This window comes from Astatotilapia calliptera, chromosome 7 (genome assembly GCF_900246225.1).
Source record: "Astatotilapia calliptera chromosome 7, fAstCal1.2, whole genome shotgun sequence".
Lineage (NCBI taxonomy): Eukaryota > Metazoa > Chordata > Actinopteri > Cichliformes > Cichlidae > Astatotilapia > Astatotilapia calliptera.
In genome coordinates this window covers 40,082,524-40,109,001 of record NC_039308.1, presented here as the reverse complement: position 1 = coordinate 40,109,001, position 26,478 = coordinate 40,082,524, and the positions used below count along the sequence as shown (strand labels likewise).

Below are 26,478 nucleotides of genomic sequence, written 5' to 3'. Positions count from 1 at the left end.
GCATCCACATGTTGCAGGTTCTGGTTAGAGTGGCCCTTCACCTTGCAGAAGTACTATGTTCTCGAGACAGTGGAGGGACTAACTGAAGGAGCAGCTGAATGTTATCATAGACGGCCACAAGAGGAACATGAACAAGCAAACATGCTGGATAGTGGCAATTGGTCTTTTAAAATAAGAGTGAGGGCAAAAGTAAATCAAGGGCAGATAGTGACATTCATTCAGACATTTAAAAACCTAGTAGTAGTAGACATCCGCTATTAATGTAGCCATTAATGTGCCTGGGCAACTGGCCATGTAATAATCACTTGAAAGTGATTTTGTCAATGCAATAACGTAGTATTTGAGGTCTCTAAAATTGGACTATTCTGAAACTGATTTGTTTCTTTGATATCTTTTCATGGTATTACGAGCATCAGCCAAACATGAATCAGCTTTCAAACCCATATAGTATAGTTCTTAATGCTTCCTCTAAAGCTTTACTAGACTCAAACAAGGATGCGTTTTTTGGTTGCACGTCCAAGCAGCTGCATCGACACCAGACAACAACGTGCCTGGCATGAGTTTCACACACAGGTGGAATTTGTCAGCTGCAGTCTGTCTGCATCTTCTCCACAAAATAAGCAAAAATGTTGTCTCCATTGTCAGTGGCAATCTTTACATGTGTATAATTGGTGCCAGCTTGATATGGTTTTAATGTATTTTTTTAATAGTCCGAGCTAAACTAAATGTTTATTAAAATAGAAGTGACTCTTAAAATTGTTGTTGTTCTTTTCCACAGATCACTGGACGGTGCTCATGGCCAGCTGCACGGCATCTGCCAGTGAGGACAAAATTGCACGTTGCGTGGAGCTTCTGCTGTCCAGAAATGCTGACCCCAACATGGTGGACAGGTGAGGGAGGGTGCAGATGTGTTTTAGGTCAAAATATTTATGGGATTTTCAACACAGTACGCACAGTCACACCCGTTTTGATGTAGGCCAAATAAAAACACTTCATACTTTTCTAGAACAGGGGAGGAAAAAAACGAGGTGCTGGATCACATTTCCTTTGATGGTTCTCGTATGTTTAGCTGCCATGTGGTAGCATTATGCACCACTGTGCTCCATACAGTGTGTGTATATTTGTGTGTTTTGTTTGGAATGTCCTGTTATGGCATGTACATGTACAGACGGGTATCAGACAGACAGACAAACAAACATAGAGTGTAAAGGGTGGGCAAGAGACTAGAAACTTTTTTACACATTTTGTTGAATTGAACCCAGTCAGTGTGGTGTTGGTAGTTTGTTGGTCCAAAGCCTTGAAGTGTAGGTGAAAAAACAACGCACAACAGAGCGGGCTTTTAAGCACTGTAGCACAGCTGAAATGCTCCTCAAGCTGTGTTGATATGATACCTTGAAAATTTGTGTGTGAAATTTTGGATGCTACCACCTCTTAGTTACTTTAAATAATTAGAAAATTTGCTGTTGTTTGGCTGTGTTTTTGAAAAATTATTAAGGTCTATATTAAGTTGACTGAGTTGCCTGGTTTCCCAGAGGTTTAGCGTGCAGCACCTTCAACCTCTGGATAGCCCATTATGATCCCAAGGGAGGAGACCTGTGCAATAATTTTATAATGTAATTTTTTTTTTAGATAATAATGATAAAACTGGAAAAAGATGTCTATGTTTTATGTGACGAGAGATATGTCAGATACGATACCATAAATTTAGATATCTGCCGATACCGATATGAATCCAATATAGTGTATTTTTTTAATCAATAAAACTGTTTTTTTTTAAATATCTTGTTTTTGTATAAGTTCATACTCAAGTTCAAAACAAAACACTAAAGCTATTCTGTTATACCTGTATGCAAAAAAATACACAGCACCCAAATATTTCATAGTTCAGCAAAACTGATCAATCTAATAAACTTAAACCTACTTCATCCTCCCTATTCTGGTATTTTAAAGAGTAAGCAACCTAACTAATAGGGTTCTGAAACTCCCAGCAAAAAAAATTAAAAAATAGATAGGGAACCACCCACCCTCCACCTCATGATGCTTAATCAATGTAATCAACTATAATTTGATGCAGTGAGAAAGAAAATACACAGAAATCAATTATTTTCAAGAATAATTAAATAGATTCAACATCTTTTTTTCAACAGAATTGCAGACTGCACAGATGGTACCTCCACAAAGGAAAAAGTACTATAGCTTACTAGGGTATATTAGACTTAATAGTTACTATATACAGTAATGGACTTCTATACATTTTACATCAGATTAAAACTTTGGGTGTAAGATTCGGATAATTATTTATTAAAAGCTAGACATTTTAAATGAGAATAAGAAAGAAAAGTATGTCTTTGTGCCCCCTTTTCCCTGTTAATGCCCTATCAGCCCCCCTGGCTAAACTTTGCTAGATCCACCCCTTGCGGCAATGTGTGACAGTTGCCACTAGAAGTGTTTATTTGGAATCAGGAAGAGATGTTATCAGAAAGAGTGCATAATTGGCATTGCCGGATTGCTCAAAGCTGTGAGGCCAGTGCCAAAACTGGCTTTGTTCTGATGCTCTGAGCTTTTGGTGTCAAGCCCCATGTATTCAAACTCTGCAATAATACCAGGAGTTTGATGAAGCTGAACTGAATAAAAATGCATCTTGTTTTCCTTTTTACAATGAGCAGAGCAGGTTCAATGTTTTCGGCTTGCCCTGTCTTTTCTCAGCAGCGTGCGCACACAGAGCAACAGTCATGTTTCTTTCTTTTACTTCCCTCATTAGGCGTAGGCGTTAATGGGGCCTTTTTAGTGTGTAACATTAATATGTGAATGTTATAATGAATCAGGATTATTTAAATTAATATTCACAATGTTACCAGTCTTGTGCTTTCCTCTTCAGTTACTTACAGTCGATGCAACAGTATGAATGGATCAACATGCCAGAATTAAATCCCCGGTCCACTGATCAGTATTTCACCATCTTTGTCACTTAACTTTAATATTTAATATGAAATAATGTCGAAATTGAGTTTAAAGAAAGAATTAATATTTCACTAAAGGATATTACTAAAAAACATTGTTTTGATGACAGATGTTTTTCAGCCTTCCTGCAGAAAAACATCTGTAAAATAGTGCATAACCCTATTTTTTTTTTTCCTTTCCCTAAAGCGACATCTGTAAATCTCTGAACAAGGGAACGATCCATCTTCTTCCATTTACTAAGATCAACAGCAGACTTTGTGAAAATGATTTGGTTCTGTAATGTGTTTTGCAGCATCTTGGGCTTCAAGTTTCTAACTGTGAAAGATGCAGTGAATGACGGTCAGGTAAGGGCTGAGATTTCACTCAGGATTGACGCTGTTCCTTTGTCCAGGTGCATCTGTTGCACAGCAGTCAGCACCTTCTTCAGGTCCTCTGGGTCTGTGACACCAATCTGGAAAACAGACTGACAGTCTGACTGACAGTGATTACACTGGTTTTGTCTTAGCGCAGCATTTGATATTGTAGATCGGGATAGGCAACTCCAGGCCTCGAGTGTCAGTGTCCTGCAGGTTTTAGATGTGTCCTTGATCCAACACAGCTGATTCAAATAGCTAAATTACCTCTTCAACATGTCTTGACGTTCTCCAGAGGCCTGGTAATGAACTAATCATTTGATTCAGGTGTGTTGACCCAGGGTGATATTTAAAACCCGCAGGACACCGGCACTCGAGGCCTGGAGTTGCCTACTCCTGCTCTATTGGCTCATCATAGCAACTCAGCTCATTTGCAAAGCTAACAAACTGTGTGTTTAACATTACTTCAGAGATGCCCTCATACCAAGGCTTTCTAACTGCACGATGAGAGATAGCAGCCTATTACGGTTTAGTTTCACATAGTGTAACATAGTGTAACATAATCTACTGCCAGATCTACTGCGATATAATACACACATCACACTAAATCTGAAAGTAAATAATGTTTTATTTTACACACAGATTTCAGGCTGCCACAAAAACTCTGTTTGTACTGAATTGTTAGTATGTTACTCCCTACATTAACTAGCTGTGTCTTTTTGTTTCTGAATTATACATTTGGTCAATTAGACAGCAAGAGATTTGCAATAGATGGCAACAGATATGACATTTGTCATTGTTATTCATGGACTGTTCCTGTCCAAAGTCATCATTGCAGTTGAAAACAAATTTTGCTTTTCCTTTAAAAAATAGGTCCTAGATTATAGAGGTGTGGAGAAGCACAGAATCCTAGATGTTTGAGTTGTGAAGTTTGTGCACTCTTTGATGATTAGTGGTGCCATGTCATCTGCTGGTGTTGGAGCTGCTTGGTCCATTGTGTTTTATCAAGTACATGGTCAACACAGACAAAAACACAGTAGTATGAAATAAATAGATTCTTGAATTGTAAATTATACAAATATAGGCGTGTAGAGCTACAGAACAAAAGACAGACCTGGAAATTAATTAATGTTGGTACAATAATCATGGAAACACCTCTGGGCACATAACAAAACAAAATGATATGTTGTAGGTCTCCCTAAAACCACGATTTTGTTTTTGTCTGATTTCATACCAAGATAAACAAGAATCCTTGGAAAAATGAAAGCTCTTTTAAAGACATAGGTGTTACCCCAAATTGCACTGGTTGCAACAACATTGTGAAACTTTAATTCAGGGGTCTCCAACTCCAGTCCTCAAGGGCCGCTGTCCCGAAACTTTTCCATGTGTCCCTATTGCAGCACACCTGAATACAATTAGTATGTCATTAGCAAGACTCTATATAACTTGAATGCATGCTGAGGTGGCAATTCAGCCATTTGATTCATGTTACAGCAGCTCATAAATAAATGAACATGGTGCAACAAAAGTATTTTTACAAGTACATTTTTCTGAATACTTACATTTACTTTACTTGAGTAGGGTTAGGAGTTGCCAATCCAGCATGCAGTCAAGTTCTATAGAGTCTTGCTAATGACCTACTCATTTTTTTCAGGTGTGTTGCAACAGGGACACATGGAAAAGTTTCAGGACACTGGCCCTCGACGAGACGACTGCTTTAATTGAAGCATCTGTGGCTAACTTCAAGAGGTGTTGAATGCCAGCTAAAGCGACGATGACAAATATTTTATAGATGCATAAAAAACGTAAAACTCAAAAAAGGTGTGTCTTAATTGACCCTAAGGACTTAAGCAGCTACATTGGGAATTTGACTTTTATATTCTAAATTATATTTATGGCTGCATGTATTAATACAAGCCCCGTACCCAAGCTGGGTAAGTTTGGTATCCATCAGTCTCTGCAGTGATTGGATATAAACTCTGGTTTCCTGCCTCAGAAAAGAACTTGAAAAATGTCCTCTCATGGAAAAGAATGAGGGCAGACCATTCTTGAACCACTTTTACTGTTACCATCTGTGGAATTTTGCTGTGTCAAAGTGTGGGTGCAGCCCCCCAGTGGCCTTGTTTAGCTTTCCCTAATCCTCTGCCACACTGTCACAGCCAGAATGTCATTACATGCACGACATATGCCACCTGAAACCCCCTGTTGATACAAAAAGACAGGCTGTAGCATTAGGAAATTGATTGGTTCCTTCTCAGACAAAACATTTGAAGTTAAGTAACAAGACACAGAAGGATGTAGATGAAGGGAGGGGATGAGGAGAGGGGCCAACAGCCCCCAACATTAAAAAAAAGAAAAAGAATGTGAGGTTCATGTGGGTGCAGAGGATAAACCTTCCCCACCTCCTCATCGTCTCTTACGTCTGAATATCAAACCAATGATTAACACCAGCTGCTCGTTCCTCCGTTTTAGGGTAAACAAGAATTCTCTGTCATCTCTCACAGTCCTGCAGGAGCACAATGTGGGGTCCATTGCCTCCATGTGTCCCCTGTTTTTTTTTTTTTTTCCACCTTCACTGTGCTGATCTTTGCTAAACGCATTAAAGGTAATGTACACACCGGATAGGGCTCATTCAGAGACATTTTTAGTGGCTTTTTCCTTGCAGTCATTCAAAAAGTTTGGAAAACATGAGGGGTTTGCAAACTTTGTGATGTAGCAAAAATATTTACTTTGTATTAGTATTTATTTTAATTAGAAAGGAGGCTGCAGAATGTCTGCTGACATTGAAAGCTTTATGAATGGTGTTATACCCATCTCTGCTTCTCAACAATTTTTTTTCTACAGAAAGTCAAAATCGAGATTCTTCATTGAGATAGAAAAAAAGAGAAGTTCTTACTTATTTCCCAAAAGGTTGATTCTGTTCATTTGGACGTTACGTTTTCAATGGGGGAACTGGAGCATAAACTGGGTGTCATCAGGACACCACAACATAGAGCGAAAACCATCCCCACAGACACAGTGCCCAGGGAAGCAGAAGAACATCACGTCAAGAAGGCCCTGAGTAAATTCCAGCTTGTGGAAGACCTCTCCTATTTTGTTTAGGTCTTATCAGTCTTACAAATGTGATTGTTTCTGTTCTTTCTTCCTGTCTGTATTTAAAAGTTGAATCATACCTCTCCAGCTGCCCAAAACAGCCACAATAGGCTTATCTGTGAGTTTCTGTGATTTTCAGTACCTGTAGAAGAATCCACAGTCTGGGAGAACCTCAGCTGAGAGGCCTTCTCAGCAGGACATCAGATTCATTTTTTCATCTTCTGTTCACATCACTGGCACCAATTTCTGTTGGTTTGCATCACTCAAAAGTGATGTGCTTTGAGTTTGTTATAACATTGGAGATGTTTGCATGACTGCTTCTTTACATTTATGTAATTCTTAGTATTCCTTTTTTGTTTTAAACTTTTTTGTTTTGCACTTTGGCTCGCCTGTCCTCACAGGTACCCAAACTAACTATCTATGCGTAGGTTGGTAGCAGCAATGAGTTACTTTTCCCTTTACTGTCATTTATAGGGAGGAAAGGTGTTGCTCAAGATTCATTATTTGGCAATAGTTATTTTGTCACTAAAGAGAAGATATCTTTCCAGGTGCTTATGTAAATTTATTCATCGTAAAATCTTAAGATTAGATTGTGGAATCTATTTGAGAGTGCTGACCAAGGTGCAGTGAGTCAGATATTTCTGGAAGTCATTGTTCTTCCTCATAGCAGGAACAATTTTTATACTGAATTGTCTGCATATTGATCAGCCCACTGTTTGGGAACGGTCCAGAACTCACAGTGTGAAGGACACACATACAGAGAACACACAGAAGTGGTCTGTGAGTGACCTTGAGGCCTGTCTCACACCATAACAACCCTTGGGAAAATAAAATAGGAGAGGGCATGGAAGCAGAAACTTTATGACCCTTCCTATCTTGTTTTCTTGCCACTCTAGCCACTGATTAGTGAGCACAGAGGCATGTTACTAAAGATGTTGTCATAGCCATTGCCACATTTGTTTGAGTTCACATGGAACATTAACTTGTGATTTCTGGGAATTTGTTAAATGAAGATGTTGATGCGTTTACTGCTCATCATCATCGGTGTTCAGCAAAAACCTCGGATGTGCTGCACAGATTTAGACTCGTTTCACAAACATCACCTCTGTTTAGGGGCACTTCTAAGTTCAAGATGATTTGCTGGCAGTTATGTAAACACCTTTCCCGATCACAGTTTTACCTTTAGGCTTACTCACATATCGTGTTGAACTTAGTTAATCTCTAAAAGTTTACTTATTTAAGTTTTAGACCTGTGAATCAACTGAAGCATAATTGCATGTGAATTGTGAATTATGGATTATTCTTTAAAATGCCTCCTATTTACTTCCTGATGTTTTTTTTTCTAAATGTTTGACATACGCACACATGTACATAGACAAACACACAGTTCCTCATAAAAGAATTAAGTGAAGTGATGAATTGGCCCCTAAACTTTCCCAGCCCTTGGATTGTGTCATGGTCCTGGGCCATGTGGGCCCAGTATTCTTAGTTTTCATGTATTTTTGTATTTTGTTCTTTATTTAGGCCATGCTTCCTGGGTTGATCTGTTACGTTGTTCCTTATGTGTTTTCCCTTCGTGACTCTTACCCCCTGTGTGCCCCTCTGTGTATTTATGAGCCCTCGTCTCTCTTTGTGCTTTATTCTATGTTTTCCCCAGCCCGTTATGTCTGCGTTCTCCCCGTGCTCTCTCTCCTCCTGTTTGAACCTCTGTGTACTTCCTGCTTTACTTTGCCCATCTCCCATCAGTGTTACGTCCACTCCTGCCGTGTCTTGTTATGATTATCAGTGTCACCTGTGTTCCCCGTGTGCATCCACTTCCCCTGATCTTCCCTCATGTGTATTTAGTCTCTGTGTTTCGTACAGTCTGTGTCGCGTCGTCTGTGTTCTCACCTCCATGTTTTCCCGGTCAGTCCTTGCAGTGATCATCATAGTCTGAGTTTTCTTAGTTTGTCGCAGTATTGGTTTTCCCAGTTTAGTTATAGTCTAGTCACGCCATCCCTGCTTTGTTTGTGCACTTTGTCTTCAGCCATAATAAAGGCTCGCTTTCTGTTAAGTCCACTCCCGTCTACTCACTTGTGCATGCACCTGGGTCCATCACACACACCACCGCACGGCCTGTCTGCAGATCGTGACAGATTGATGTATTTCTCTTGCCTGTTATGTTTGAGTCACAGGTGATAAGACAGAGGACGTACTTTACTGTAGCAGAAGTTATTTGATATAAGGCCGTGTTTAAGTGGAAGCAAACACATGGAGGCAATAGACTAATAACTAACTATAACTACTAATAATAAACAAGAAAGGTTAAAGTTGTTAAAACCAGGGCATTGTTTTAAGACTCCCTGGAATTTGATAGACATGTTTATAAGTGATCTTCACTTATCACTGTAGTGTTTTCCCTTTTCCTGGCCGTTTTTAGTGTGAGTTTTATTTATCAGTCAAGTTTGAGCAGGATTTGAAGGTACATGGACCAAATGGAGAAGAGGAATTTGCTGATTTGCATTTGCTGAAATGAAATGTCAGCTGCCATATGATTATATATCTATTTTAATTATCATTTTTCAAATCTATCTTCATTCATGAAGCTGATGAATGAGAGACATGGGATTCAAAGAATCTCAAACTGAAATCTAAGGGTGAACGAACAATGATGGTAGAAAATTTAACACCTTTCTTTGGAACAAGCCCGAAAGCTTTTCAAGCACATTATATCAAATTTGTATGCAAATCTGAGCATATAATTTTCAATTTCTTTGCCCACTACAATTTTTTTAACTTAACCTCCTAAGACCCGAACTCTTCCACGGCATGCATTTTTAATTTCTCTTTGATATTTGGGCATATTGGGGCCCAATGAATGTAAAAACAAAGAATTACCAGATTTTTTTTAAACCTTATTTTTGTTTTTATGAAAAATCAGAGCCACATTTTGATAGAACAGTAGCAATATAATGTCCTTGTAAGAGGATATCAGGCCCATGTAGAGCAAAATTTAGTATTTTGGTCTAAATAACCCAAAATGTGATGTCCACATATGTGGACGCCAGGTCCTAGGAGGTTAAATAATACTTAAAAATATTTGCCTTCATGCATTTCAGGATGGCTGATGAGAGACGAGACTTGCTTCTAGAAGGACTTTGGTTGATTATACTGCTATTTTTTTTTTTCTTTCTCGAGCTTTGTAGCTTTGAAACGGATGGTTAGTCAGCTGGTTGATAAGCTATAGGGTTCTGAAATTCTGAAAACTGTGTAGTGATTGTGACTCGGTAGGTAGCACTCAAGACTGATGGCTCTTTTAGCCTGCATGTCATCAGATGACTCTTTAACTTTTTATTATCTTTTAAAACTTTATCTGCATTCATAAATGTTGTCCAACAGACAGAACAGTAAGTCCACTGGCTATACTGCAAGCACTAAAACAGTGGCCGTTGTCCAGAGGCTGATTCAGCAGGGTGCTGTTTTAGTGCAGAGTGCAAGGATCCAGACTGTAGTTGTGGTCTCAATATTTCAGTATTATTGCAACTTTTCAATTATCACTGAATTCATTACTTTTATAATTCAGTGATAGTGGTATATCAAATGTATTTTGTTAAGCTATAAGGCTGAAAAAGTGGCAGTACAAGTACCTGCAGACGTTTTGAAGATGTTTGGGCTGTGACTCTGGAATCTCTACCTGTTCCCACTGTACTATCAATCAAAAATACTCAGTGTAGGTAGCATACCTTTAACAATTCCCCAGTTCTATGATGCCATAGAACTGCTTATCTTGTCTGAATTATGGTACCAAAACGTCTTGTTTCTTATGGGTCATCAGCTGTGACTCAGGAGCTTGAGCAGGTCACCTTAATCAACAGCAGGTCCAATCTCTGGGTCTCAATCTCTTGGGAAGATAAGGAATGCATACGTAGGCATGTTGTAGAGAATAAAAGGTATAGAATAAATCACTTTATTGGTAGGTGTGTGTGTCTGTGTGAGAATGTGGCTTGTAGTGTAGAAAGCCTAGAAGTGTTCAGTAAAAACAGACAAATGCTATATAAATGTGTCTATTAACAAAGACATAAGAAAGATCAAAGTAGAAAATCACCAATCTTCATCAAACACTTGTTGAAATGGGGAATGTGGCTGCTCAGTCACTGTGGCTCCAACCTGAAGGACTATCTATAACATGGTATCTACTGCACCCTGGTGGTTTTTCCATATACTATTAATATGTGTACCCATTTTCATTGGTCACTGTACTTGCTGTGTCCTCGTTCAACAGACTAATGTCCATTTCACATTCTCTGCTGCTTCCATGTATTCTCTCCACCCCCAGAATGGTTACTGCTCCATCTAAATTATTTTCTTAAAATTGTCCTTTTCCTTTGTCCTTATCTTCTCTCTGTTTTCTTGCCTGCTACTCCTCTCAGGTCCCAAATGACCTGCCTCATGCTGGCAGCCAGGGACAACTACAGTAAAGTCATCAACCTCCTGGTGTCCCATGGGGCTGAAATCAACATCCAGGAACGCAGTGGATACACAGTGTGTTACTTATGTTTGTCAAGTCAAAGTTCTTATGTGGGGGCCTTCAGTTTAACTGTAGCAGACCCTGTAACAGAGGGCACAGTGTAATATATAATGCATAATTTTTATCATGATAACATTTGTACTTTGACCTTATGTATGTAACTAATGTATTTTTTTTGTTAGGCTTTGACTATGGCAGTGCAGTATGGAAGAGAGGAGGCAGTGCTGAAACTCCTCCAGCTGGGAGCAAACAAAACCATCAGGACAAAGACTGGCAAAAGCCCTGCTGATCTGGCTGAGAGCTTCAAACACAGACAGGTACCTAAAGTACTTAGATGCTTTTACATGCCACCTATATGCTTTTAGCATGTCAGAAATGCTTATAAGCATTAATTGAATTGGTTTGGGGGCATGAATCTACCCACTAAAGGGTCTAGTTTGACTCATTGGATGGGCTTATGCAACTTTTGAGTTATTTTAAAGTTACAGTGATGCACTTGTCAAAAACATTTTCTACCATCAGCTGCTTAATCTTACAGAGTTCATGAATATGCGTTTGTTCACAGATTTCGAGGATCTTGGCCTCTTCCTCAAACATCTCTAATGTCCAGGCCTTTGGATCCATGGAGGACACGCTATCTAAATTCTTCAAGACTAACTCTGAATTTCCAACTCCCAAGGAGAGGTAAGATAACTCTGAAAGCCCTAAACTAAACTTGCATGCATTTAGGGCTTTTGTTTGTTTGTTTGGTTGGTTGGTTGTTGTTTTTTATGCAGCAATAGGTGACATTCTTAAAAGGTTTCTCGATTCTGAACCCATCATCACAGAAGCTTCAGATTTCTAAAGTGTTTTATCAATATGGTAGTATTATTTTAACTTGTTTGTCTCCTTTTTTTTTGTTGTTGTTTAATTCCTGTCCGTGAAAACTTGTGGTTGTACAGGGCTGTGAGTTTACAACAGGTAAAAACAATATGTGTTCAGACTTGATTGTCAGTGCTTGAGTGACGATGGACTCTGTTCATACAACTCCTCTTTACACCAATTATCTCTTGTCATTACAAAACTCTATTCCAGTCGTCACTGTAGCTTAATGGCCCCTGTTGGATTCTTAGTGAACCAGTGTCTGTGTGGCAGGTGTTGTTGAACCATTGTCGAACCAGACATAAACAATAATAAACCTTCTGCATGAATGTTTAGTCCATTCAGGCACTGCTGGGCAATTATCATCAGCCAGAAACGTAATTTTAGACCACGTCTGGCACTGTGAATTAGAGGCTGTAAACATTTTAGCTGCCTTTCTCTCTTGTCGGCTACAAAGACGTTAAAACCCATGTTACACATTAAACATGTTATGAACATCATGAGAAGAGAAGCTAATTTCTGAAGCGCGTCATGCCAGCGGTCAGACTGGAACTGCGAGTACTCTGTGGTTACTCTAATGTGTGCGTACTCCTTGTTGCTCTCTTTTGATCCTGAGAGTAGAAAATTATGTCTTTACCCCTTTGACCTCCACGTCAAATGCTGATTTAGAAAGAATGAAAATGTAAAAAATGCAGATCGATCCTCAAAAGCACTTCAGGAGTTTCAGCTTTTTAGCATTGTTGTTTTCTTCTTCTTCTTTTAATCAACAGTAGAGTAGTCAGAAAATCAAATACGTTTTGACTCCCATCCTGTCCCAACAAGTACCGTACTTGGTAGGGATTCTCTGGTAATGAATTTTTTTATGCTGTTAAATGGGAGCAAAAAATCTAAAAAATTTCACTACCTTTCAAAAACCTTCTGAAAATGAATCACCACTTAAAGTGCTAGTAGTATTTAAACAAAAAAATGTGCAAATAGTTCAGATAGTTCCATAAGTTTGAGTAAAGCTAGAAATTAAATCAAAAAGCTTTTTTTCCAGTCCAAAATAACGCGTTTCCAAAGTTTACAGATGATCGTTCATGGATTCACGACTGCAGTGGATGTGCTCTGGAGTGAGGCTTGCTCTTATCTTTGAAATGATGTTCTCAGCTGCTGATAACCATGGTGAAGATGCTCTCTTCCATGACTTCAGCAATTTGAGAGGTGCATAAGCCTCTTTTCAGGACAGACTCATCTATACACCTTTGTTTAATGCAGGACAAAACAGAAATAGAAAAGACTGCTACTAATTAAAAGTTTGTTTAGATACATATTTTGACTGCCTGGCCAAAAAAAAAGTCACCACCTGGATTTAACTAAGCAAATAGGTACAAGCCTCCTATTGGACAATTACTGCATGGGCGATTATCTTTCAGCTGGCAACAAGTTATTTATCCCCGAGTGGTGCAATGAGTTTCTTCTCATTTCATAAACAACCATGTCGAAAGACACATCTCGTGGTCGTGGAAGAGATGTTAGTGTGTTTGAGAGGGGTCGAATCATTGGTATGCTTCAAGCAGAGAAAACATTTAAGGAGATTGCAGAAACTACTAAAATTGGGTAGAGAACTGTCCAGCGCATTATTAAAAAGTGAAAGGATAGTGGGGACCCATCGTCTTCAAGGAAGAAATGTGGCCGGAACAAAATCCTGAATGATTGTGATCGGTGATGAAGTCAAATCGAAGAAAAACAACAGTAGAATTCAGGGCTATGTTTACTAGTGCAAGTAAAAGCATTTCCACACACACAATGCGAAGGGAACTCTAGTGATTGGGACTGAACAGCTGTGTAGAAACCAGTAATCAGTGAGGCAAACTGGGAAAAAAGGCTTCAATTTGCTATGGAGCAATGGGAGGTGGTCATGTGGTCCAGATTTACCCTGTTCCAGAGTGATGGGCGCATCAGGGTAAGAAAAGAGGCAGATGAAGTGATGTACCCATAATGCCGAGTGCCTAGTGTACAAGCCTGTGGGGGCAGTACTATGATCTGGGGTTGCTGGAGTTGGTCAGGTCTAGGTTCAGCAACAGTTCAGAAACCTGACTATACTGAATAATCAGGTTATTTCACCAATGGGTTTTTTCTTCCCTGATGGCACAGGCATATTCCAAGATGACAATGCCAGGATTCATTGGGCTCAAATTGTGAAAGAGTGGTTCTGGGAGCATGAGACATCATTTTCACACATGGATTGGCCACCACTGAGTCCAGACCTTAACCCCATTGAGAATCTTTGGGATGCGCTGGAGGAAGCTTTGCGCAGCATCAATGCAAGATCTTGTTGACAAATTAATGCAACACTGGGTGAAAATAAATCTTGTGACATTGTAGAAGCTTATTGAAACAATGCCACAGAGAATGCTTGCCGTAATCAAAGCTAAAGGTGGTCCAATGAAATATTAGAGTATGTGACCTTTGGGTTTTTTTGGTCAGGCAGTATATTTATTATTGTTTCTCAGATGGTCAATGCCAATTAATCTGTTTTAACTGACTTAAAAAAAAAAAAAAAGAAAGAAAAATTCCCTTGTGGGCAGTTTATCCTTCATGCCCCAGTCTGGGAGGTTGAGGGGTGCTGTCTCGACAGTGTAGGTGACACTGCCCCGATAGCTTCCTGTGGTGTATTGCAATTACAAAAACACATTTAAGTAGTTTTAGTATATGACACGTTGACAATAAAATACAGCGTCGATGAATTTTTATAATCTTATGCCATCGAGTCGTTGCAGCCCTCATGTAGACAGGGAGTTCTTCTGGAACTTCAGCATAAATGCTATAGAAAAACAAGTACACTTATAAGCACAGGAAAACTTAGACACAGCACAAAATATAGTGCAAATTCACCAGAATCACAGTGATACCACATACAACCTAAAAAATATTCTTTTATAAAAATCTGATACCAAAGATATAGTGTGTTTTATTTTTGTAATTAAAAAGTGTCCCTCACTAAGCTAACTGGTCATTGCTGTTGTGAAATCAGTTCTTTCTCATAGACTAAATATTTGCAGTAGCTAACGTTATACATAAGCTTTACAATATATCTGGTAACTTGGGCACCATCTTGACATTTCATTGTGTCCGGTCAACAGAGTACAATGTTAACATTAAAAAAAAACTGTCTGCTAACATTATGCCAGCGATTTAAAATTAGTTTTTAATAAAGAAGTTTATATGTTTAAGGACATTTTTTTTCTATGGTATTAGATTGAGGATGGCATCTTAGATTCAACAGTAAAGTGTGAAGTTTATTAAAAATCTATTAAAAGCTATGAATATTTGGTTGAGAAAGTTGTTTTTGTTGTAAACTGGACGGTGCAGAAGTGTTTAGTTGACTAGTTGTCCACACCCTTTGCCACATGGGTTAATATTGTGTAATAACTCAGTTAGCTGTAAGTCACAGTGGAATTTCTGCCCTGTTCAGTGTAAGCAAGCTTGATGACCTGGAGCTCCTCCTGCATGGCCTTAACCTGGGCTACCTCACTGACATTATGACTGTAAGTACTCTAGTGCACCCAGCAATAGGATATGTCTCTATGTTGGTGTGTTTTTCTCTGATCAAAAATGTATATTTTGAATGCATAGTACTTTTTTTTAAATATGAAAGATTTCTCTTATCTCAAAAATTGTAGGATATTGAGCAGATATGGTGTGTTATTGGACACAGTGTGATATATTATTGATGTAATAGGTGAGCTACAGTGAAATGAGCACAGCTGCCTTATTGACACAGATACGTCTAGGCTTGTGTCTTGTAGGAATGTGTCTTGTAGTTTACATATTTTACTTGGTACTAAATAATAGATGTAATGTGCTGGATTAGCTTGGCCTGAATTAAACTCGGGGTGAGCTTTGTTTTTAGGCCCTATCTGATTTATGTGGACCAGCGTTGACAGCTGCAGGTGGCTTTCTGTTACTGTATGGAAAAGTGTTATGCAGGTACATCTGCTTCAGGTTGTGAAGTTTTGATTTGGTAAATGTTGAGTGATCTTTTCTGTTTTTGGCTTTCCACATACACACATGCACAGGAAAATGATATCACCTGGAGTTACCTGCTGACCATGGAGGAGGACGACCTTAAGAAGGTAGAGGATGTCTGTAACATCTGTGTGTCTGTCAGCTCTCTTTTCTGGCTGCCAGATTTGATGATGACCGAGAAAGAGAGAGGAGTAGCTGCTGATGTCACCCTTTAAGAAGAGATTAAACGGATACGTATTACACTTACTTCTGCAGTATGGGAGAGAAATCAAAAATGTGTAAAAGGTGAATGTATGCAAAATGTTTGCATACACTGTATATAATTCACAGTAAATTAGAGGCAATCAACTGATCAAATTATATGGAAGCATGATTAAACTTCAGAAAAGTTTACTTTATATAGCATCGCTCAAGCACCGGGTGTTCAAAGTACGTCACAAAGAAAAATAAATAAATAAAACTAAAAGAGAGAATACGGGAAAAAGATAGAAAATATAATATTAATTCTATGGTGTAGCTACATTATTTAAAAGCAGTTCTGAGTAATACCGTTTTGAAACTTCTTTTTAAACAATAGCTTCGGTTGGAGAAGATCTCACTTTAGTGGTATAAATGGAACGGTTCTTATATAGAGCTTTTCTACTTTACCTGAACACTCAAAGTGCTTTATACAACTACTCGCCCCGTTCACACAAGCACTTTCTTTGCTTTTTCTATACAAGTGGTTTCTAACATTCACACACATATGGAGAGCAACTTGGGGTTGATATCTTGCCCAGGGATATTTGGCATGCAGACTGGGGCAGCAAGGGATCAATCCACCAGATTTCTAATTAGTAGACCTGTTCTACCCCCTGAGCTACAGGGGTCCAAGGTTCTTCATACTGTATAATTACCGTATTTTTCGGACAATACAGCGCACTGTCGATTTTTGAGAAAAATTTAAGGATTTTAAGTGCGCCTAATAGTGCGGAAAATATGGTATACTATACTATATTGTATGAATGGGGTCTATAAGGCACATTGATGATTTAGAGGAAGAAACTGCATTTGCATTACATTTTTGGTGAAGAAATTCATAAAGTCATTGCTAATTAAGTGAATACTTGGTTTAACAGAGGTCAGGCTCTCTGTCAGCCTGGCTTCAATGTGGAAATGAAACCTGGGGTTGTTCCTGTTTTATTTAATCAGTGATAAATAGTAAGGTCTCCTAGCTTTACAGATGGCATTTTTTGTAATAGAGTAACAACCTATTTTTTCAGACTATATGAAGATCTTCTAAATGAGTGGAATGCCATTTCCTCTTCAGTTTGTATGTGGTCTGCTTCATGATGTGCATTTGTATGTTATACAAGGAAGTCAAGCATGTGTGATATGTTGCATTCTTCTTTTGAGGTTTTGAGGTTGTATGTAGTGAGGGTGTAAGAATTGTTCCTGTGACTCATCAGATTTCCTGTGTATTTACTAGTGTATTATGATCTACAGCAGGGGTGGGGAACTCCAGGTCTCAAGGGCCGGTGTCCTGCGGGTTATACACCTGAATCACATGATTAGTTCGTTACCGAGCCTCTGGACAACTTCAGGACATGTTGAGGAGGTAATTTAGCCATTTGAATCAGCTGCGTTGGATCAAGGACACATCTAAAACCTGCAGGACACTGGCCATTGAGGTCTGGAGCTCCCCACCCCGATCTACAACATCAAATGCTGCGCTAAGACAAAACCAGTGTAATCACTGTCAGTCAGACTGTCAGTCTGTTTTCCAGATTGGTGTCACAGACCCAGAGGACCTGAAGAAGGTGCTGACTGCTGTGCAACAGATGCACCTGGACAAAGTGGACCTGGAAACAATCAGGCAACTGGGACCTGCAGACAGTGGGTAAGGTTACAGATCTTAACATATGTTAAGTTTACCCTGAAGCCTTCCTTGGTGCCAACATGTTGTTTTTTGTTTTTTATTTTATTTATAAATTTATTTACTTTTTGCTCTTTAAAAACAAAAATAGTTAGTATTTTATTACTGTATTGTTCTCAACAGTGTATTTAACACCAGAACCAGCAAATGTTTTGACTGAGTCGTCAAAGTGTGAACTAAAAATGAGAGCCTTCAGTTTTCTGGCCCCTGTGGAACCAGCTTCCAGTTTGGATTTGAGAGACAGACACACTCTGTACTTTTAAAATGATGCCTAATAGTTTTCTATTTCTCAAAGCTTGTAGTTAGGGCTTGATCTGGTGACCCTGAACCATTCCTTAGCTACAATGCAGTAGGCTGACGGTGCCGGCGGTTTTATTCTGTGATGCATTGAGCTTTTCTTTTTCACTTCTTCACTATTTTCTGTGTGTTTATACATCACTCCTCTGTTTTTGCCTCCTTTTATGGCAAAGAGAGACCTTTTGTCCTGTCTCTCTTTGTTCTCCCCTCCCCCCACAACCAGTTGCAGTTGCTGCCCCTCGTTGAACCAGGTTCTGTCCAAGGTTCCTGTTAAAAGGGAGTTTTTCCTTCCCACTGTCATCAAGTGCTTGCTCACAGAGTTTTGTTTCAAATATTTTAAGGTGTTTACATTAAATAAAAGTATCTTTATGTGACTGGTGCTGGGAATAGATACTATATAAATGAAATTGATTTAAATGGAACTGAACTCAATTTGTTAGAGGTTTTCTTGTGAATATTTTTCAGGAAGGAGGTCTTCAAATTAGAATGAAAATTAATAGAATCAGGGCTTTCTTCAGTGCATAAAAATCATTGTAGAATTTGGTGTCAGAAAACTTGTCAATCCTGAAAGAATTTGAAAACCTCAGTCTGCCAAGAATATTTGATGAGGAGCAAGTAAAAAAAACATTCACAAACACTCTGCATGAAGACAGAAACAAAGTTGACAGTAGTAGCAAAATTTTAAACACTTGTCAGCCCCACACCTTAAACCCTCCCCCACATTCAGCCCACTTCCATCTTTTTGTGATGCTCCATTTGTCGTCCTCCACTGGAAGTCGTCCATCAACCCTATAAGCATCTCACTGTCCTGGCTCTATCTCCCTCCCCCTTATCTCCATAGCCGTGCCCAAGCTGGGACTTAATGGTTTAAGCGGAGCTGTAATGATTTGTAAGGTGAAGGTGATGGGTGGTTGCAATGAACAGAGCGTCAGAGGCCAGACAGTCATCAAACCGCACCCCATCACTTAATGAATCCTCTGCTGAACAGGACTCGTTTTCTTTGCCTTTCTCACCTGCAGGATGAGAGACACCCCAGGCAGTCGGTTAATAACTGGGATGAAAATCTTTATCAGGGCTAGAACTCTGTAAAAGCTCCTTCAGGATCTAAACACTGAAAAAAAGTTGGATACATAGTTGGCAGCAGTGGTAAAATGCTTGGAAAGGACTATTAGTTTACGTCAGTATTTGTTCCTATACACCATAGGTTACAATCTTACAGATGTTTTATTGCCAAGTGGATGCATTTATCACATTTGTGGGTCTCGAGAGTTTTTGTTCACATGTACAGATTCTGTTTTTAGCAGAATCTAGCTAAGTAGTTGTAACAAGTCTGAAATGGGGGGAAAGAGGTCTTTATGTCTTTTATCCTGAATATGTGGTGTAGCTGTTAAGCCATAAAAGGGTTGAGTGCCTACAAAAGGTTTGGAAGGAGTTGCTACTCCAAGTGGTAGACTTAAAGTATCTTTGGGTTTTGTTTGCAAGTCAAGGGATAAGAAGCTCAGTCATACAATCGTTTTCGTTTGCAGTTTTTGAATTTGTCACAGATTGGTGTCCTTTGCTTAATAATGCTCAACTATGATTAACATTTTCTTTCATTATTTATTGACCTGTGGGGACATGTTTCAGTTCCAAAAATCAAATCATAATCCTTGAAAAGTTTAATAATATGTTTTATGGGTTGTAGTTTATTTTGGAGACAAATATATTTAAAAGTACCCCAATGTTTTGGCATGACAATGGGTGATTGAAGACCTGCTGGGCCAGGTGGCTTGCACTACATAAGCCACCTCCACCTCCAAACAAAACATTGTAAAACCCAGACTGTTCAAATGTAAGCAAGTAAAGTAAAGCACCAGATGTGTTTTTCAGGATTATTGTACTGTCCGGAAGTTGTAAACCTAGCTTATGTTTCATTATTCATCTTAATATAACTTTAAAAATAATTGACTTTGATGATATATAAGAATTGACTTTTAAAATGATGGTAAACATTACCTATGGCAAAGTAAAAGCCTTGTAAGGAAGGATTGCATTGCTGTTCTACTGGAAGTTAAACAATAAACATAAAACTATATAAAAATAATAATTGCAGGTCTAAATGTGTCTGAATATGTTTTTAGTGTGAGAGAAAGCAATTTGGTCCATGTCTCAGTGGTAAGGCTGTGTTTTTGTTCAACTGCTTGAATCAAAGCTGAGTCTGCGCTTTGGTTATGATATTGTAGTGGTGTATGAAATTCTAAAAATGGTTTCACTGGCCAAACAACATATCACTCCACTCCCAGCAGCTACCACTGAGCAAGGCATTTGCTGGGTTTGGTTTGAAAAAGACAGGGAAGCTTAATGGTTTCTCAGCCCTCCCAAAAATCCCCAGATAAATAATTTTCAGTGGCTCTCATGCATCCTCTGTCAGCACTCAAACATAATGTCTGTTATGCCTTCAACGACCTGCCCACCCAGGCCCATCATCACTCTCTTCCCCCTAGATAAACTAACAGGAGGAAGAAGGGAGGAGAGGGTGCAGCACAGGCTGACTGACAGTGTTTACTCGCCCCTGTGACAGAGTGTGAGGAGGGCCGGAGTGGCTGGCTGCCCAGTCCCCTCAACGAGGGAAATGTACCATTAAGATAAGAGCTATCAATATTCCACAGGTCCAGAGGATGGGAATAGAGAGGGACGGCGTTTGATTAATCTAAATAACTAGTCATTTAAGGTGCATGTTTTCAGAGAGGGATGACAGCATTGGGTTAGTGCGAGGAGGAGGTGCGAACAAGGCTTGGCCACCTGCTCGGTTTGCTGTAGCATGTTAAGGTTATCGCCAAGAAAATGCCTGGAGCTCGTTAATGCAAAGCTTCATCCAAACTACCCATTAGTCTGCACTATCATAGCTGAGCATCTTCAGCTAATTCTGCCTTGCTTTTTTCATGTGGACCTTCCTTTCAGCTTTAGTTTTTAGACAAGTAAACCACTTGACCTTATTTTTAAATGTCAGAGAGAGTTATTCATCTATCTAAAGATTAAGTAGGATTGGTTTTCAGGTTATTAACCAACCAGCTGGTTTGTATAGGACCTTGTTTTTTTTGTTGTTGTTTGTTTGTTTTGTTTTTTTAAAGGAAGGTTTGTTTACAGTCAAATCTAAGAGCAACTTTTTTGATAAATGTCTTGATAAGTGGTATAATATTTTATGACTAATAATATTTGCCATACACTTCAAATGCATTAACCTCCTAGGACATGGTGTCCACATAGATGGACATTTTGGGTTGTCTAGACCAAAATACAAAATTTTTCTCTCAAGGCCTGATATCCACTTATGAGGACATTATACTGCCACTGTTCTGTCGAAATTTAAAACAAATGTCCTCATATGTGAATTTATTATTCATTCGTTAGCATCTTAATATAACCTTAAAAATAATTGACTTTGATGATATAAAGAATTGACTTTTAAAATGATGGTAAACAGATAATTAATCTCAGAAACAAAAATCAGGTTAAAAAAAATTAGGTAATTCTTTGGCTTTACGTTCATCAGGTCCCAATCGGCCCAAATATCCATCCATCCATTCGCTTCCGCTTATCCTTTTCAGGGTCGCGGGGGGCGCTGGAGCCTATCCCAGCTGTCATAGGGCGAAAGGCGGGGTACACCCTGGACAGGTCGCCAGTCTGTCGCAGGGCCATCACACAGGGACAGACAACCATTCACACTCACATTCACTCGCACATTCACACCTAGTGGCAATTTGGATTATCTAATTAACCTATACCCACAAGTGGGGATCAGCCCAAATAGCAAAGAGAAATTAAAAATGCATGCCATGAAAGAGTTTGGGTCTTAGGTGGTTAAACAGAATAACATGAAAGATATGTACCCTATGTATGAAAAGATTGTTTTTTTTTAATTAAAAATTTTGTGATCATTTTATCAGGCCTTTCTCATAAGTTCCACATGTTTGCAGGAGTGAGGAGCTGCAAAACTTCCTCATAAGTATCAGTCAGCAGTGCTGCTACCTGACAGAGACCATTCAAGACGTCTTAAATCGATTCCCTCGCCAACCCGCTCAGGTGCAGCTCATACCCTCTTTACCTGTCCAGTTATTAGGATTTTACCAACCACGAGATAAACAACTATGACTGGCCAAATTCTGTGTCTATTAAAAATGTCATAAATAAAATGTATAACAGATCTAATGGAAAATGTGTTTGCCAGCTAAAAGTTTTCAATTCACTATTTTTTGCACATGACTTCCTTTTATCTCGTCTTTCATCCCACTACATTTGTGACATAAAAATCATCACCATCTCTCTCTGCCTCTGAGAAGTTGGTTTTCTCCCTGGACCCAAAGAAGGAGGCTCAGACCATCTGCAACCAGCTAGTGGTCCAGACAAAAGATCTCCAAAAGGAAGTCACCTGCCTCCGCAATCTGCTTTGCCAGGTTGACGCACACACACGCACACACATGCATGTACATTTTGACATTATTTATCTTATAAATCACTGAAATGATAAAAATTAAAAAATCTATACACAGTATATTTGTTTTTGAGGCAGTGGTAATTTTGGCCTCCACACAGCTATAACAACATTGGAGAAATAAATTGTTGTATTATATGGTTGTATTATTGTGGAGTACTACAATATATTACAATACAAAGTGGCTGTTGTTGTGGTTTGGTGCTATGTAAGTACAATAAAATGACATTTGTTGTTGATTGTAACAGTAAATACAAAATGTGTCAATGCACTGGTAACAAGATAAAAGTATGAATAAGAGTAAAATCTGTCAGACCTGACACTAATACTGATATATATGTGATTAAATTGAAAGCACATCCAAGTCAATTTAAATTGCTTTCATACAGTGCTCACTGTTACTCTTTGCACTACTGAGGATTAAAAGCAGTTTGGAAAAGCCATAGTTACATGTTGTGTTATATGTATTCTGGCGAGCTCGAACAGGTATGTGCAGGAGTGTTTACATATGTGCACCTGACTCTATGTGCATGTGTGTGCGTGTTTGCATTTGTATTCCAAGAGGAGAGAGTTGTTCCTGACAGAGCAGAATCCTCACAGCCCATAAGTCAGAGCTGCTGTGACATCGACCTGTCAGCATGCAGACGATGAGGTGGAGGGAAGGCAAGGGTGGGGGCAGAGGGAAGCAAGGAAAGGATTCGGGTTGGCGGGGTGAGGGAGTTTAAAAAGGGAGAAAAGAGCACACTGTAGAGGTGTGGGCATGTTGTAAGAAAAGGAGGTGGGATAGTAGTAGGTGCAGAACTGGCTTACTAAAAGGTGCCAGTATACCCCACTTAAAAGCTTTAGCAAGTTTTACAGTGGCAGGAGGAAGGCTTCATTTCTCGACAATTTATTTTTCACCTAGAAGCATTGTGTTGCAATTCAGACCTTGAGGCCTGTGAAGTTAAGTACACTCATGTCAAACTCCAGCCATTTGCACATTGCCTGCATATCAGTTTAGAGTCTTATTATATTTGGGACCCTGTAATTTAGTTGTGATCTTCAGGGCGACATGATTCAGTGTACATGCTAAACTAGACAGGCACAGCTACACTGTATTTGGTAGCAGAAATATAACGTTGATGCTGAAGGTGGAGGGAGGTGTATGCTTTTATGGTGAGAAAAGAGAGGCCTGTGTATCTTGCTGTTTAAAACACATAGCAACAGAGATATGGAAACATGTGCGTGGAACCTTTAGGAAACTACTGAACTGAAAAGAGGTATGAAGCTACATTTAAAAAAAATATTTCTGTGTGCCAAATCTCATAGTGATGGAAAGTTTGATCATAGCAGAGAAACTGATGAGTTGGGCTTTTTGAAATACAACAAAAGTAATTTGAAATTTGTTTTTTGTTTGTTTGTTTTTATATGTATCAAATGTTACACCAGAACATACTACACTAGACTTTATGCCACATGTAAAATACATGATCACAAAGACACTGCATAAGATTCCTTGGGCCACTCACCCTGAACCTGCATTCAGAGGTCATTTTTTCTGAAAATCGTGTTAATCGTGATAGTTTAAAATCATTTATCAAACTGTATTTTTTAAAAAGTACAAAAATTAAAATTACCATAACATAAACTTTAGTGTTGTAACATTACCACAAACAGACTGTGCTCCTCTGTTTAAAGAAAAGTAATTATGATGTAAATGAGTGGAAAAAACGGCATATACCTCCTGTTAGAATACCATCCTCCGTCACTTACCAGAAGCACTTCCTTCTTGGTCAAACCACAGGTTCCTAAGTCATAATTTCTGGTATTAAACAGAATTTAAGCCCTTTGTATCCTCCAACCTTCTCACATGACTGGGATTTAGTGTGACAGTGTCACCCTGTAGCTTGAAAAATCAGAGGCAGCATAATTCCTCTGTGACTTGACTTTAACTGATGAATCCCTGAGGATTTGGCACAGGAAGTTTTGGTGACTCAGGTCTGAGTCATGCTGTGGTGGTGAGATGGGACCAGACATGCTCTCACTCACACATCGAGCTGGTCTCAATTTGATTCCCACCCAACAGTGACTGAGCAGCTGTTTCCCACCCATTCAAGCCTTCCACTGGTCTGACTAGTGCAACTGCTATAATCCGGACTGGATTAGATTAAACTGACCTGTGACCCTTGTACTTCCTGCATTAGTTCAGATTGGCCTTACCTCAGGGTCTGATGTGTGTTTTTATGTTTACATTCGTATTTGTGTGTGTGTCCCATGTTAATCTGACTTTGTTGTCCTCTCTTTAGATGGAAGAATTCAAAGATTCCTGTCAGCCTCCTCAGCCTGGTTTCCATAACAACAGGAGGATGTGGTCTCTGACCACCAGATTTGCTCTGAGCACTCTCGGAGTCACCTTCCTCGTACTGCTCTACAAAGCTTCCAGTGGCAAGGTTTCCCTACAGTGCAGGGATACTTTTTGATCGCCTCACAGATTTGTGAGGTCTTTTGTGTTTGTTGACTGTAGCTAAAAAGTTGGATAAGTATTGTGTTTATATGTGTTACGGGTGTTTGACAGGCATTCAGTTTTAATTTTGCTACAGTGGGTTTTTTTCCCCAGTTTGTTTTGACTTGTCACTGAGTTTAATTCTTATTCTTTTTAAGTTATTTTATATTTTAATGGTTTGAACAATTAAAGTTTTTCTTTTGAGAGTACGTTTCTTGTTTGCTCGATTTAAGGTTGAAATCGGGATGCTTTCTATATTGGTGCCTGCCAGATGTTGAGTATAGAGTCTTGGCCATCACCATCAGTGTTTTGAAACTAAAGACAAGCAAGTGGTGTATCTGATTGGGAAACCAAGGACACTGCACTTTCAACTTGTGGTGACATGCATGTCTATTTGTTTTCCATTTTCAACTAAAAGTGACAATAAACTTAAAGTGACAGACTGAGACCATAAATTCATCAGGAAAGTGTTTGTTGAAGTTACAAGTTTTTGGGGTAGTGGGCTCATTTTTTTCACAGGGCTTCTTTTTGCACCCTGCTGATCATCTTAAAGACTACAGGTGTAAGGCTTTGCAAAGTCGCTGTCCTTAGACCGACTGCTTGATCCTTTGTAATATACAGTCTATAAGAAAACCTAGAGGCATGTGGAAATGTGAAGCCTGCTCTCCCAAATATACAGAAGGATGCAATGCCAAGTTTCTCCGAGTAGTTTATCAGAGGTTTTTTTTTTTGTTGCACTAGGTTATTTTGTAAGAGGAAATCATCACATTTATAGGAGCCATAGGTGAATTTTCTAACAATAGAAGGGGGCAGAGTGCTTTTTCTTCTTGCTGGTAGCTAAACTGAGTCTGGCAAACAAACCATAGGTGTGAAAGTGATATCAGTTTTCTCCCTAAATCGCAGAAAGAAATCCAATCTGTATTTCAAAAATGATTCAAGTGGATTCCTGTGATGTTAATGACCAGATTTAGCTTTTGCTGGTTGAATATTTTCAAATGTCCAGCTGATACGTTTAAAAATCACAAACTCTTCAAAGTCCTTATTGTCTGATTTTGTGCCATTTCCTTTTCAGTGTTCACAAACTTTATTGTGCGCAAGTATTATCAAAAATACCTTTCTGTCCGTAAAACATGCAATGAAACTGTGACCTTAATGCGATTTGGTAAGGAAGTGAACAAATTACTCCCATAAAATTGGATTTATATCACAGGCTTATTACAACTACCGCTGCTGCAAAAATAAAGTTGTGTTCAAAGTCCTGATGAGAGCAGTGAGAACGCTCTAAATCTTCTTGTTGTTTTATGGGTTTCTTCCACGGGGATCATGGGAACAATCCAATTTGCCCATTAATCTCATCTGGTCAAAGTCTCCAGACCTCCAGATACACCCCGGGCTAGATCAAAGATGGAGGAAACGCTGTGTGACAGTGGTACAGACTTCACCGGGACACATCAAAAAGACTGACATGGATAATCCAATTGAAATGGACACATCACCTTTAGGTGCTGCTCTGGGAGAATCGGTGCC

General features: G+C 39.1%; 1 protein-coding gene across 1 annotated transcript in view; it reads left to right on the top strand.

The window, feature by feature from the left end:
• asz1 (ankyrin repeat, SAM and basic leucine zipper domain containing 1) overlaps positions 1-25,399 on the top strand; it is a 34,165-nt gene extending 8,766 nt beyond the window's left edge. Inside the window, exons 4-13 of the mRNA XM_026174720.1 lie at positions 779-890; positions 10,817-10,928; positions 11,097-11,231; positions 11,480-11,598; positions 15,233-15,305; positions 15,837-15,893; positions 17,553-17,665; positions 21,955-22,060; positions 22,318-22,431; positions 24,755-25,399. Of these exons, the coding sequence (XP_026030505.1) occupies positions 779-890; positions 10,817-10,928; positions 11,097-11,231; positions 11,480-11,598; positions 15,233-15,305; positions 15,837-15,893; positions 17,553-17,665; positions 21,955-22,060; positions 22,318-22,431; positions 24,755-24,928 (1,115 nt within the window). The 3' untranslated portion in view covers positions 24,929-25,399. The remainder of the gene's footprint in view (positions 1-778; positions 891-10,816; positions 10,929-11,096; positions 11,232-11,479; positions 11,599-15,232; positions 15,306-15,836; positions 15,894-17,552; positions 17,666-21,954; positions 22,061-22,317; positions 22,432-24,754) is intronic.
• Positions 25,400-26,478: the final 1,079 nt, after the last annotated feature.